This window comes from Amblyomma maculatum, chromosome 5 (genome assembly GCF_055883805.1).
Source record: "Amblyomma maculatum isolate TAMU_Amacu chromosome 5, ASM5588380v1, whole genome shotgun sequence".
NCBI classification, from domain to species: domain Eukaryota; kingdom Metazoa; phylum Arthropoda; class Arachnida; order Ixodida; family Ixodidae; genus Amblyomma; species Amblyomma maculatum.
In genome coordinates this window covers 103,232,290-103,245,803 of record NC_139348.1, presented here as the reverse complement: position 1 = coordinate 103,245,803, position 13,514 = coordinate 103,232,290, and the positions used below count along the sequence as shown (strand labels likewise).

At 49.1% G+C, this 13,514-nt stretch overlaps 1 protein-coding gene across 1 annotated transcript in view; it reads left to right on the top strand.

Moving 5' to 3' along the window:
• Positions 1-13,100, top strand: part of LOC146189060 (uncharacterized) — a 37,714-nt gene extending 24,614 nt beyond the window's left edge. Inside the window, exon 2 of the mRNA XM_084603977.1 lies at positions 10,184-13,100. Within this exon, the coding sequence (XP_084460103.1) occupies positions 10,228-12,384 (2,157 nt within the window). The 5' untranslated portion in view covers positions 10,184-10,227 and the 3' untranslated portion in view covers positions 12,385-13,100. The remainder of the gene's footprint in view (positions 1-10,183) is intronic.
• Positions 13,101-13,514: the final 414 nt, after the last annotated feature.

Here is a 13,514-nt window from a genome sequence, read left to right as displayed (position 1 = left end):
CACCCGTCGAGCCGGGAGCCACAGGAATATGATGGAACCAGGAAGGTAGTAGGCTTCAAGATGCTAAAGATTGTAACCATGCTTTTGAGAGCGTTGAGACGCACCGAGCCGGTCTCGAGAAATATGACGGGCGACATCAGTGCGGGTGATGGCATCAGAAATGTAACTGCAGGAAAAATCGTCAAGAGGCAGTAAGGTGTCGAAAGGAAGTAAATGGTTTGGGCTGAAAAGTAGATAAAGTAGATAAAAGGGAGAGTATCCGGCGGCATCATGGCTTGAGGAGTTATAGGCGTATGTTATGAAGGGTAAAGAGACGTCCCAGTCATGATGATGGTCAGAAACTTCGTGTTGGTCAGTGTGTGATTAAGGCGCTCAGTAAAACCATTCATTGTGGATGGCAGGCCGTTGTGAACTTGTGGCACGTAGTGCATGAGCGGAGGTCATGAACAACTTGGGAAAGGAAGAAGAATGTCTGCAATGTTGGAGGCATAGCTGTTTTGGATAGCTCTGGTTATGGCATACCGGATGGTGCAATCGGTCGATGCAGGAATTCATTTGTTCCCTGAAGTCGACGCAGGAAATGGCCCAAGCAGGTCGAGACCAACACGAAAAAACGGCTCAGTTGGAAATGAGTCGTGGTTGCAGGGGCCCAGTAGGCTGAAGGGATGGTGTCATCTTGCGCAGGCACAGCTCACAGGCAGTGACATAGTGACGAACAGAGCGGTGAAGGCCACGCCACTAGAATCGCCGTTGAATATTGTATGTGCGTGACACTTCGAGCTGCCCTGCTGTGAGGGCGTCATGAAGGTGGGCAAGAACAGTCAAGTGCAGATGTGTTGGGACAGAAAACAAAAGGTCCACGATCTGAGCGCATGTTGCATTGGTATAATGTGTCATTACGCAGCACAAACATACTGATAGATGGACCGGGGCTGTCATTGCACATGTGATCCATAATGGGGCGCAGGGAAGGATCACGGCTGTTTGACGCTGAGGTGGAGAAAGTCTGAGATGGACAAAACGCAGTCGTCGGTAGTATAATCAGGCAGTTCGTTAGGATCAACGGGGTGTCTGGACAAGCAGTGGCATCTTGATTAGGTGGCCTGACTGGTAGGCAACAGTAAACATGTATTGTAATCGCAAGGCCCAGCGACCAAAGTGGCCAGTAGGGCCCTTAGTGAGGACAGCTAATGCAAGGCACGATGGTCTGTCACTACGCTGAAGGGCTGCACAAACAAATAAGGGCAGAATTCGGTCGACACCCAAACAAGTGCGAGGCATTCCTGTTCCGTAATGATGTAGTTGCGCTAGGACAGAGATAGTATGCGGCTGGCATTTGCAAACACACGGGAGTGGCCATGTGGTACTGGACAAGGATGGCACCAATACCATGACCACCAGCGTCGGTGCGCAGTTCCCTAGGTGCAGACGGGTCGAAGTGGGCCAGGGCCAGGACAGGAAAAGCGGTGAGGGTGGAAATGAGAAGACATGAGCTTGCTCATGGCTCCACGAGAAATCGTGTCTTTTTTACAGCAGAGAGGTAAGAGGACGTGTTATGTCTGCGAAGTTCCAAATGAAGCAACGGAAGTAGGAGCAGAGCCCAAAAAACTTCACACATCATTTGTTTTACGTGGTGTAGGGAACTCGCACACTGCAAGAACTTTATCAAGGTCGGGCTGCACGCCAGTTGCATCACCAATCGTCCCAGGATTGGTGGGACGAAATGGGATGTGGCGGCGGCCGAAGCTTGCATTCAGTTGAAGACCAGCACGGTAGATTATGGCCAGTATCATAGAAAACCGTTGAAGGTGGCTTGTGAACGTGGGAGAGAAACTGACATCATCTAAGTAGCATAGACACGTCCACTTGAAGCCTTGGAGAAGCGAGTTCATCATGCGCTCGAAGGTCGCATGATCGTTACAGAGGCCAAGTGGCTTGACCTTGAATTAGTATAGTCCGTCAGGGGTTACAAATGCAGTTCTTTTTCGATTCTGTTCGTCGACAGCTATTTGACAGTAGCTGGGACTCATGTCGATGGAAGAATAGCTTTTATCATGCACGCAGTCAAGTGCGTTGTCAATTCTCGGGAGAGGGCAAAAGTCCTTTTTTTTTAGTTATCTGATTAGCGTGGTGGCAGTTGACAGAATCTCCAAGTTTGATCTTCCCTTTTCACTGAAATGACAGGAGATGCGCACGGACTGCATGCAGGCTGAATAATATTGTTGCCAGCACCTTATCGACCTCTTTCTGTATCATGTTGCGCTCAGCAAGGGAGATTTGATAAGGCCTTCGGTGAATGGGGCTGGCATCACCAGTATAGATACAATGGGTAATGACGGATGTCTGGCCTAAAGGTCTGTCCCCAAAATCAAATATGTCGAAAACACAAAGTCAGAGAGAGTACTGGCTTGGTCAGGTGTGCAATCCGCTGCTATCATGGGAGTAAAAGGGGTCTAATGAGAAGAAGCTGATACGGGGGCCAACCAACAGAAACAGGTCAGCGAGTGCAATGCCATGGGGTAAAACTTGGGCAGAGCGGCTGAGGTTAATGACGGGAAGATAAGTTTGGTTACTCGTGACGATCACGACAGTGTAAAGGAGGGTGACATTACGGTGGAGATCAACATCCGTGATTGGACAAGTCACGTAAGTGCTATCAGGAATAGGAGGAAATGGGGCGAAAGAACATAGATGGCAACTAGATGGTTGAGAGGCGTGGCTTTATATTGATACGGGGCAGAAGGCTAGCACAGGAAACCACAGCAGGTGATAAGTAAGTGTTCACAGCAGAGCAGAGCAGAACACAGCAGGTGTTCAGGCAAGCCCCAACGGTTTCTTCAGCTTCGTCGTCTCTCACTCTATTTTCTATCATCGTCCTCTTCGGTGGCATATACGTAACATTACCCCACCACGAAAAGCACAGTCCCGGTGCGCACTAGGACAAGCTACTGCAAGGGTAGTACAACTTCATTCTGGCGACATGAACAATCTCGGTGCGTGGCATAGAGGGCTGCCGCGGAGGATGTATAGGGGCGACCTCGTATGTTACAGGAGTGACTGGCCGTAAAACACGGTAGGGTCCTGCGTAGCGTGGCAAGGGCTTCTCACACAGCCCAACTTTACGAGCGGGAGTCCAGAGCAAGACGAGAGAGCCCGGAGAGTAGTGGACATCCCGGTGGCGAGAATCATGGCATCTTTTTTGAGGATTTTGGGAGGAGGCCAGTCGGCGGCGAGCAATACTACGGGCGGCGTCAGCTCAGGAGATGGCGTCACGAACGTAGCAACTGGCGTTAGCGGTGGGAGGCAGTACGCTGTCAAACGGAAGGGGAGGGTCGCGGCCGTATAGAAGATAAAACGGTGAGTAGCCCATTGTGTCGTGACGAGAGGAATTGTATGCAAACAATACAAACGGCAATGTGATATCCCAGTCACGGTGATCATCCGAGACATACATTGACAGCATGTCCGTGAGCGTGCGGTTGAGGCATTTGGTGAGGCCGTTCGTTTGTGGATGGTAAGCGGTGGTAAATTAGTGCTTAATGGAGCAGTACCGAAGAATTTCGTTGACTACTCGAGCAAGAAAGCAACGGCCACGGTCAGTGAGCAGCTGGCGTGGAGCACCATGGAGCAGGATGACGTCATGGAGAAGAAACGCAGCCACGTCAGTTGAACAGCTGGTGGGTATCGCTCGGGTGACAGCGTAGCGCGTAGTATAATCTGTGGCCACTTCAATCCATTTATTTCCCGACGCAGAAAGTGGGAAAGGCCCGAGGAGGTCAAGGCCAACTCGGGAAAACGGGTTTACTGGGATGTCGATCGGCTGCAGGGATCCAGCAGGCATAACCGAGGGCTTCTTCCGTCGTGACACCGGTCACAAGAAGCCACGTAACGACGAACAGAGCTATAGAGGCCTGGCCAAAAGAAGCGGCGGCGGACGCTATCGTACGTACGAGACACGCCAGGATGACCCGCTGTGGGTGCGTCATGCAGCTGTTGAAGAACGGTGGTACGCAGGTATTCGGGGACTACGAGCAGAAGCTCGGCACCATCTGGTCGCATATTCTGTCGGTATAAGGTGCCGTTGTGGAGCACGAACAGAGCAAGGGTAGCATCAAGGTGATCAGTGCTGAGGCGATTAATAATGCTGCAAAGCTTGGGATCTAAGCGCTGCTCATGGCGAATGCTTGAAAGGTCAGAGACGGCCAATACATATGTGTCATCGTCGCACTCGCTCTCAGGTGGCGGATCTACCGGGTTGCGGGACAAGCAATCGGCGTCAGCGTGCAGCTGGCCAGACTTGTGGACGACAGAAAAAGTGTATTCCTGAAGTCTGAGGGCCCAACGGCCCAGGCGACCAGTAGGGTCTTTCAGCGTAAAAAGCCAACATAAGTTGTAGTGGTCGGTGATGACAAAGAACGGGCGGCCAAACAAGTAAGGGCGAAATTTTGTAATGGCCCACACGAGGGCTAAACACTCACGTTCTGTGATCGAATAATTCCGCTCAGCCGCTGAAAGGAGACGACTGGCATAAGCAATGACGCGAGTGCGGCCCATCTGCTGTTGGGCGGGTATGGCACCAATACCGTGACCACTGGCGTCGGTGCGTACCTCTGTTGGTGCCGAAGGATTGAAGTGTGCCAGGACGGGTGGGTTGGTGAGGGTTGCAATGAGCGCAGAAAAGGCTTGGGATTGTTCTTGGTGCCAACAAAATGGAGCGTAGTTCTTCAAAAGATTGGTGAGTGGACGAGCCGTCTCCGCAAAGTTGGGTACAAACCTCCGAAAATAGGAGCAAAGTCCAAGAAAACTACGCACGTCACTGGTGCAACGGGGTGTAGGAAATGCACTTACAGCACATATTTTGTCTGGGTCGGGTTGAACGCCACGGACGTCGACCACGTGACCGAGCACCTTGAGTTCACGTCGGCCGAAGCTACATTTCTTCGAGTTCAGCTAAAGGCCAGCTCTTCGGAAGACGCCAAGAATGGTATCAAGGCGATGGAGATGGCTCTCGAATGTAGAAGAAAATACAATGACGTCATCGAGATAGCACCAGCACGTCGTCCATTTCAAGCCGCGCAGGAGAGAATCCGTCATGCGCTCGAATGTTGCGGGTGCATTACACAAGCCGAAAGGCATCAACTTGAATTGATACAGGCCATCGGGAGTGTTGAAGGTGGTCTTCTCTCGGTCTCGTTCGTCGACTGCGATCTGCCAATAACCGGAACGAAGATCAACTGAAGAGAAATAGCTGGCACCGTGCAAGCAGTCGAGGACATCATCCATCCTGGGGAGCGGGTAAACGTCTTTCTTTGTAATTTTGTTGAGGTGTGAGTAATCAACGCAGAATCTCCAGATATTGTCCTTCTTTTTAACAAGCACGACAGGCGATGCCCAGGGACTGCTCGAAGGCTTTATAATGTTTTTTTCTAACATCTTGTCCACTTCACCTTGTATGATGCGTCGTTCAGAAATGGCGACTCGATAAGGTCTTCTGTGAATTGGCCGGGCGTCTCCGGTATCACTACGATGCATAACGAGGGGCGTTTATCCTATGGGGCGGTCACCGAAATCGAAAATATCGCTGTACGAAGTCAGAAGACTCGTAAGTGCTGTAGCTCGGTCAGGGCGCAAGTTAGGTGCAACCATTCCTAATATGCGGGCCTTCGGAGGTGGGGACGATGCAGGTCGTGTCGACACTTTAGCAGTAGAGTCAGGTAAAAGAGCGGCAACTATGACGTCAGACAGTGGGATGAGTTCGGCGAGAGTAATGCCCTCAGGAAGAATGTGCACAAAAAGGCCGAAGTTCAAGACTGGAATACAAGCGTTATTTTTTATGTGCACGATGTTATGAGGGAGAGCGATCCTACGCTCCAGTGTCACGTCGGTTATGGGGCAAACAACATAGTCTCCATCAGGAACGGAGGGGAAAGGCGACATGAGTACATACACTGCAGCTTCTGGTGGCAGACGAGTAAATGTAGAAGAGCGGAGACGGAGCGTTGAAGTATCAGAGGCCTGTTTGTCAGGACAGAGTGGCAGGTCCAGATGAAGCAGTTCAGACGAACAATCAATGAGCGCGGAATGTGCAGTTAAAAAGTCGAGTCCTAATATAACGTCGTGAGGGCAACTGGTGAGGACTGTAAATAGCACAGGGATATGGCGGTCGGCAATGGTAATTCTCGCAGTACACATACCAACCACAGTAGCTGTGTTGCCATCAGCAACACGAACAGTATATGAGGGAGCGGGTGTGAGGACTTTGTTGAGGCGTTGACGGAGCGAGGCACTGAGGACGGAAATGTGGGCGTCAGTGTCAATAAGAGCAGAAACTGAGACCCCGTCCACAAAAATGTCAATGAGGTTACGTCTGGGTGCGAGGGTCAGTTCCGAGTTGACAGTCCGGGTCGGTAATGCAGCGTCACTCCCGGGCGCTGCACTCGCTAGTTTCCCGAGTAGGTGCCGGCGTATGATGGGGAGGAGTTGCGAGGAGGCACCGGTGAACGGGATCGACGAGACCGTTGAGATGGAGATTGGCTGGAGTGACGGACCTTTGAGACTGCTTCGGTGTGAGGTTCATCTGGGTGAGAAGGGAAGTGTCCAGGCCCATCATATGCGAGGCGGAGTGGTTCAGGTTGGGCAGGGAAGTGTCGAGGTCCGTAGTAGTACCGACGGTCAGCATTGTAATAATTACGAGGGGTGGGGAAGGTACGAGTGCGGCAATATCGTGAAGTGTGGCCGGCTCGACAGCAAATAAAACAAATTGGCCTGTCGTCTGAGGTGCGCCACTCTGCAGGATTGCGACTAACGTAGCGATGTGGGGGAGCTTGGCTAGTGGCAGCAGCCGCTACAGGAACAGGATGCAATGGTAACGAGTGTGGTATGGGGTTGGAGGAAAGGCCGACGTTGGCAAGTTCCTGGCGGACAACAGCCTGTATCATGGTCACGGTGTCGGGCAGTGGTGATGGGAGTGGTGCAGGAGCTAAGGCCTCGAGCTCTCGCCTGACGATCCGAGTCATGGTAGTGGACTGAGAAGGCTGTTGCAGAGGAGCCAGATCATCGTTGTTTAGCCTGCTCGAATCTTCGGCAAACTTGAAGCACCGAATCGACTGTAGAGCAATCCATGCAGAAGAGGATGTTGAACGCGTCATCTGCGATGCCCTTTAGGATGTGCCTTACCTTTTCACTTTCCAGCATGGAGCTGTTCGCCTTGCGACACAACGCGAGCACATCTTGTATGTAGGCAAGGTAGGACTCCGTGGTAGATTGGGCATGAGAGGAAAGTTCGGTTTTAGCTGCGAGGGCCCGTTCAATGGGCTTCCCGAACAAGTCGTGAAGCTTTTGCTTGCAAATTTCCCAGGTCACCAGCTCGTGCTCGTGATTTTGGAACCACGTGCGAGCAGTTCCCGCCAAATAGAAAATCAGATTGGCGAGCATGATGCTCGCGTCCCAGTGATTGTTCCTGCTGCATTGCTCGTATTCGTCCAGCCAGTCGTCAACGTCTGGGTGGTCACCGCCATTAAAGATGGGAGGGTGGTGAATTTGTGAGTACAACTGGCTGAGGCGATGTTCCCGTGGTGGTAGGGGCTGCTTCAGAGGTTATCGTGGCTGTTTGTGGTGTCGTTGGGATCCCAGGTAGGGGGCGGCCGCTGCGCAAATCCAGCTTTTTGCAGCGTAAATGGGCTAATCGGTGTGTACGGGGACCTTGATTCGCCTACACCAAGATGATACGGGGCAGAAGGCTAGCACAGGAAACCACAGCAGGTGATGAGCAAGTGTTCACAGCACAGCAGAACAGAACACAGCAGGCAAGCTCCAACGGTTTCTTCAGCTTCGTCGTCTCTCGCTCTATTTTCTATCGTCGTCCTCTTCGGTGGCATATACGTAACAATATCTGTGTTCTGAGCTGAAAGGCAGGTCTATTCAAAGAAGGCCACTTGAGCAATCTGAGCAGTGTAGGCCATTATAAAGTCAATGCCAAGGATCACATCGTGAGAGCAGAGGTTTTTGACAGTGAAGAGCACAGGAGTAGTGCAACTACAAATGCGCACATGCGTAGTGCAGTCGCACAACGGCAGCGATGCCTCCATCGGTGACTCAAACAACTAATGAAGCGGCGGGCGTGACAACATTTTTAAGACACTGGCAAAACGAAGAGCTGAGGACTGAAATTTGTGCACCAGTGTCAATGAGGGCGGTAACAGGCACACCGTCTACGAAGATATCTAGAAGGTTGCGGCGATAAGCAGAGGTCAGCAGATGATTTTCAGGCCGGGTCGTCAATGCAGCGTCGCCTTTGGGAGGTGCTTTGGTCAGTTTTCTTGAAGAGATCCACTAAAGTGGGGGGATGATGAACTATGAGGTTGGGGCGAGTGGGTGCGGCATGTCTGGTGAGATGGCGAGCGGCTGGAGATGCGTGGGGCTGGAGGATTAGTCATGAGAGGCGCATCACGAAGAGAGTTTGGTTGTATTCTGTATTTGGCGCTTCAATCACGATAGTAGTGAGGTCGAGGTGGCGGAACACAACGGCTGGGGCAGTGGCGAGAAATCTGGCCAACATGTAAGCAGGGGAAGCAGATGGGTCGGTCGTCCGAGGTTCGCCATTCTTCTGGGTTGCGGGAGGAATGGTGGGCTGGACAGGTAGCTGTGCGATGGCTGACCAGAGCTGAGGCTTACATGCGCATTAAGGCCCACATTTGCTAGTTCTCGGCAAGCGACAGCTTCGATCAGCGTTATAGTTGCATCTGCCAGCTGAGGGGTGAAGGCAATGGGAGTCATAGCCTCCAACTCTCTGCGAACGGTCCTGGTCAAGTTTGCCTGATGGGACGGCTGCTGCAGTGTTGGCAGATTCTCGCACGAAGACGTAGCAGCTGTGTTTAGCAAGCCGTCGAAGCGGGCTGCAATATGATGGTGTTTAGCTTGCTCAAACTGCCGACATACCTCGAGAATGGAGTCGACCATTATACAGTCTTTGCAAAGGAGGAGGTTAAGAGCGTCGTCAGCAATTCTCTTTAAGAATATGGCCCACCCTGTCAGACACGGACATGGCACTGTTCACTTTGCAGCATCGAGCTAGGAAGTCTTGTATGTACGGCAGATAAGGCTCGGTCGACGACCATGCTTACAATGCTAGGTCCTTTTTAGCGCCGAACTTATGTCCAAACGGTTGCAAAAGATGCCCGGATCACGCGGCTGTGCCACGACGACAGTGGGCACTTGTTGTGCCGCTGTAGAAGGGGTTGCATCAGACAGCGTAGTGCTAGCATCAAGGTGGTGGCCACTGCAGAGATCCAGATTGTGGTATTGGTGTCGTTCCCGGCACGCTCCAGCAAAATGTTGCAGGGCACATTGCAACGTAGCCGCAACAGTTTGCCGTCAAAGAAACATTCGCAGGACCAACAGAGCCTAGCTTCAGTATTGGCGTCGTTCACTACGTCAGCACATCTTCGTGATCTCTGAGACTGCGTACCGTAATAGTATGCACTGTAGAGGCACTTAAATTTTGGGCCAATGGAAACAACTGGTAGGCAAGCCACACCCAATAATATCTCTGATAGCTGTCATCACTGAGAGGACCTTATCTCGAAATTTGTCTCTTTTGCAGCTATTGTGCTGACCAGGTTTTAACATAGGGCTTCATAAACTGCTTTGACAGTCAAGAAAGCTCCTACCCAGAGTTGGTAAGAGGCTGCTTCCAGTGCGATAGTTAATCACAAGTTAGGATACCTTGAAACAAGCTATAAGGTTGGAAACAGTTCAGAATAGCCTCTTGTTATATAAATATGCGACTTCCTTCATTCATATAGTACTGATGAAGCTGGCGTTCCAAATATCAGATGCATTTGCGGGTAGAATGTTCCCCTGCCTTCTTTGTACTGCTTGTCAGCACTTCATAAAAATGGCAGTTCAAAATTGTGGCTTCTGTCATTGATTTTGAGAAGATGCCAGCGTCTTTCATTTAGAATTCGATGAAGTGCTTCTTTCTGAACGATGCATCCAGAGCCTCCTTACTTTCTATCTTCTTGACTGTGCACATTGTATCTTATCGCAATCCCAGTAAACAATGCACAAAGAAATCCTGATGTAGCACTAATATGTGAATAAGCAACAACTCATTTCATCCTAGTTTTAAACTTTGGTTCAGATAGACTTATGCTGTTTACATGTCTGTTTTCCCATGTCATAGGTGGAGAAAGTTTTGTTGAAAAGGACCAGCGGTGTATTGGTGCAATGGCTGGGGAAGGACACGTTCCACAGCTGGCCAACTTGCAATACTGCTCAAGCCCCCTGACAGGAGCAACACTCTGGCGCCCAGAGGTCTGCACAGCAGAGCATGGTCACCACTGTCACATCCTTGCAGAACAGAAAGTCTGGAATGAATTCCTTTCGGCTATTCATCTGGAGCTGAAAGAGAAAACTCCTGGAAAGCTGAGCCTTGTTCTTTTCGATCCAAGTCTTGTTAATTCTGCTTGTTTTTTTTATCCTTTTATTCACAGGGCTGCACAAAGTACTGTTAATCCCTGGCCTGCATGCCAAATGCACGAAGCAAACACTCTGCTGTACTTGCTGCTTTCAGAACACCGCTGTGTTGTAGAAGTGTGCTTGAAGGCCTACACTGATACTCTCCCGAAATACAATGGACTAATCTCTTCGGGTCTACAAGTTAGTTCGGCACGAAAGAGTTTCATTTTGCTTGACAGTGGGTTTGTGCCCCTATCAGAAGATGCTATACCTTACTTGTCATTTTTTAGTGGCCTCTCTGAGATAAAGCTCCGTATGAAAGATGGGTTGAATAAGATACTCTGTTCCGCTCTTGCAACCTCATCGTGTGTGAAGGCTCTGACTTTAAAATATGGACGTTCGCATGATCTAGAGGAACTTGGAGAGCTCATGAATGTGTTGGCAAACACCATAACGCTGACAGCCCTGGATATTGAGTCTTGTTGCTTCTGCTCTGTGCATTTTGACTTTACGAGTTGTTTGGGAAGGCACCTCTTATTAAACGAAGCTCTGACGACTCTCAGAATTCGAGGTGGGTCATCAAGTTTGCTAAAGAACATCGTCCAGATGTTACGTCAAAATTGGACTCTCTCAGTCGTAGCATTTGAAGGGTTCAAGATTGATAATGAGGCAGCCTCTGCAATTGAAAGATATCTCACTGGGAACTTGACATTGCGCAGCTTCAACCTGATTCACTGTATATGGTATGGGATTGGCCTCGACGATCTGCCTCCAGGTTACCACATTCCAAACTATGGAGAGCTGTCTGAGCGCATTCACCCTTGGCTCTTGATCCTTCAGAAGAACCGTACTCTTGAAGAACTGACACTGAGTATGATCAGCTTCTGTCCTGCAGAATGCAATGCTTTGCTAGCAAAGCTAAGACAAAACAGCAGCTTGAAGAAGGTTACAGTAGAGGGTTTAGCCTCGTATCTTCTGTTGTGGTATCATTATCAAGGTTGGCAGGATCCGGCAGTGGACTCACCTGATGTTATTTTTGCTGAGTGTAAACAGCTGTATGACATTCGGTTTCCATACATTCGCTTTGGAGATCATGAAACAGTAATTCTTCTGAACTCATTAGTGTCATGCAACCACCTAAGAGCAGTGAAGTTTTGTCTTTCACCATCTTATTGCAATGAAGAAATACTGCCTCTTATCGCCAGATACATTGAAGAATCGACTACACTAAAAGAACTGTCACTGATTTTCAGATATATCGACACACATGATCAATACTCCTCTGGATCGGTGAAGGTACTAGAAAGCTTGTCAAGGAATAAGAGTATCAGAAAGCTGCATGTCTTTGGCTGGTACTTTGATCAGCTGGAATGTGCTGTCCTAGCAAAGGTTATTGAGTCTACCACAACCATAACTGATTATTTCTTTGCCATCAACATTGCCACCTTTGAAGGTATGGTAGGTAGCTTGACTGATATTGAGAAAAACTTTACCGTTCTTTCTTTAGATTTCAAAACTGCAGATTATGCCACTCTTTCAAAAGTTGCTTTGTGCAAATTGCTTGCTCTCAAGGATATTGCTCAACGCAACTTGGGCCTCGTCACTTGCGCTGCACACTGTGTGGAAGGAGACCTCAGCAGACACTGTGCAGAGGCTATAGAGCTTGTGGCTTCGAATCCTGCTCTTAGCAAAAAGGTTTGCGAGCTTTTTTCTGTAGACAGTCAACAAGCTGCTGAGATGATCCAGCACAGCCTAAGTTGCTTGCAACAAATGGACAAATTTATGCAAGCTGCAGGCGTTGTTAAAGAGCAAGTTACATGTGAAAACCGTAACGATGGCAAACCACAGCTTTGTGACCTTGTCGAGGACTGCTGGCTCTGCATTAGGCGCTACCTGAAAGTTTCAGATGTCTTACATAATGTATAGCACGTAAGTGAAATCTTGTCTTTGCTTTCATGTAAGCAACTGGGACGTTGGTGCTATCACTACCTCACACTGTTTTATCTTTATCGAACTCACTTGACTGCACTGTAACTGCTGGTTCCAGATCATTGGGAGAACCAATAAAGTCTGAGAAACTGTTTTTTAAATGTCGCGCTTCTTTCTCATTAACAGCAGTGGATGATAAGACGGGGGGGCTATTTGGTGTATACATATAAAACAACAGTGTAACAGTAATTGAAAGCTAGGAAAACAGTGAAATTAAAAATTTTGATGGTACCCCTGCGGCTCAAAATGCATGCAGCTTTTGTAGTTGGCACAATTTATTTTCATTCTTGGAAATGTGCCATTGCAGCAGAACACTTTGCCACCCTGCCCAAAAGCCTTTCTGTATGCAAACTTGTTTGTTCATCTCATTTTCAGCACCGTAGTGCCACGAATTCTTGTAATTTTTTTGCTGCTGGTGGTCGCTGGCGTGCAGCTTTATCACTGTCTGCATGCAGGAAGAAATGATATTGTGGTTCCTTGTTTATTGATGCTCAGTGTCATTGAGGCGTGGTTTTATCATTTTCATTGTCTCTGCGAAATGCGCCGAGATGCATCTTGAATGATTGTGGTCACATGCATCTGTCGGCAATCTTTAAAGTTCTGCTAGACGCATTTTGCTGTGCACATGTAGATTTGTCGAAGCAAGTACAATAAAAAGGTTTTATTTTTTTTTTTTGCGACCCGTAAATTGTGCTAGTAGTGGCAACCTGCATACTTTCTATTGCACTGCCAGGCCACTACATGGTTCATTATAAATGCTGTGCATCCTCGAAGATCTGATCTTAGCAGGAATTCACCAGTAGGCAGAATGAAAATGTACCAGTGACTGGTGACTTTTGAAGTGAACAATTTTGAATTGCCTAGTCAGGCCATTGGTAAACATGTTTTCTTAACAATCTCCCCTGGTTCATATGGCCACCACATAACCTTATACTCTCAAAGCTGGCTAAAGCTCAGATGGCATTGAGCTTGTTGCAGGGTTGAAAAATTTTCACGGAAAGCAAGAGGGGTACAGTATCGAGCTGCGGACAACAAACAGGACCTAGAAAGAGAAGTGAAAAGTAGTA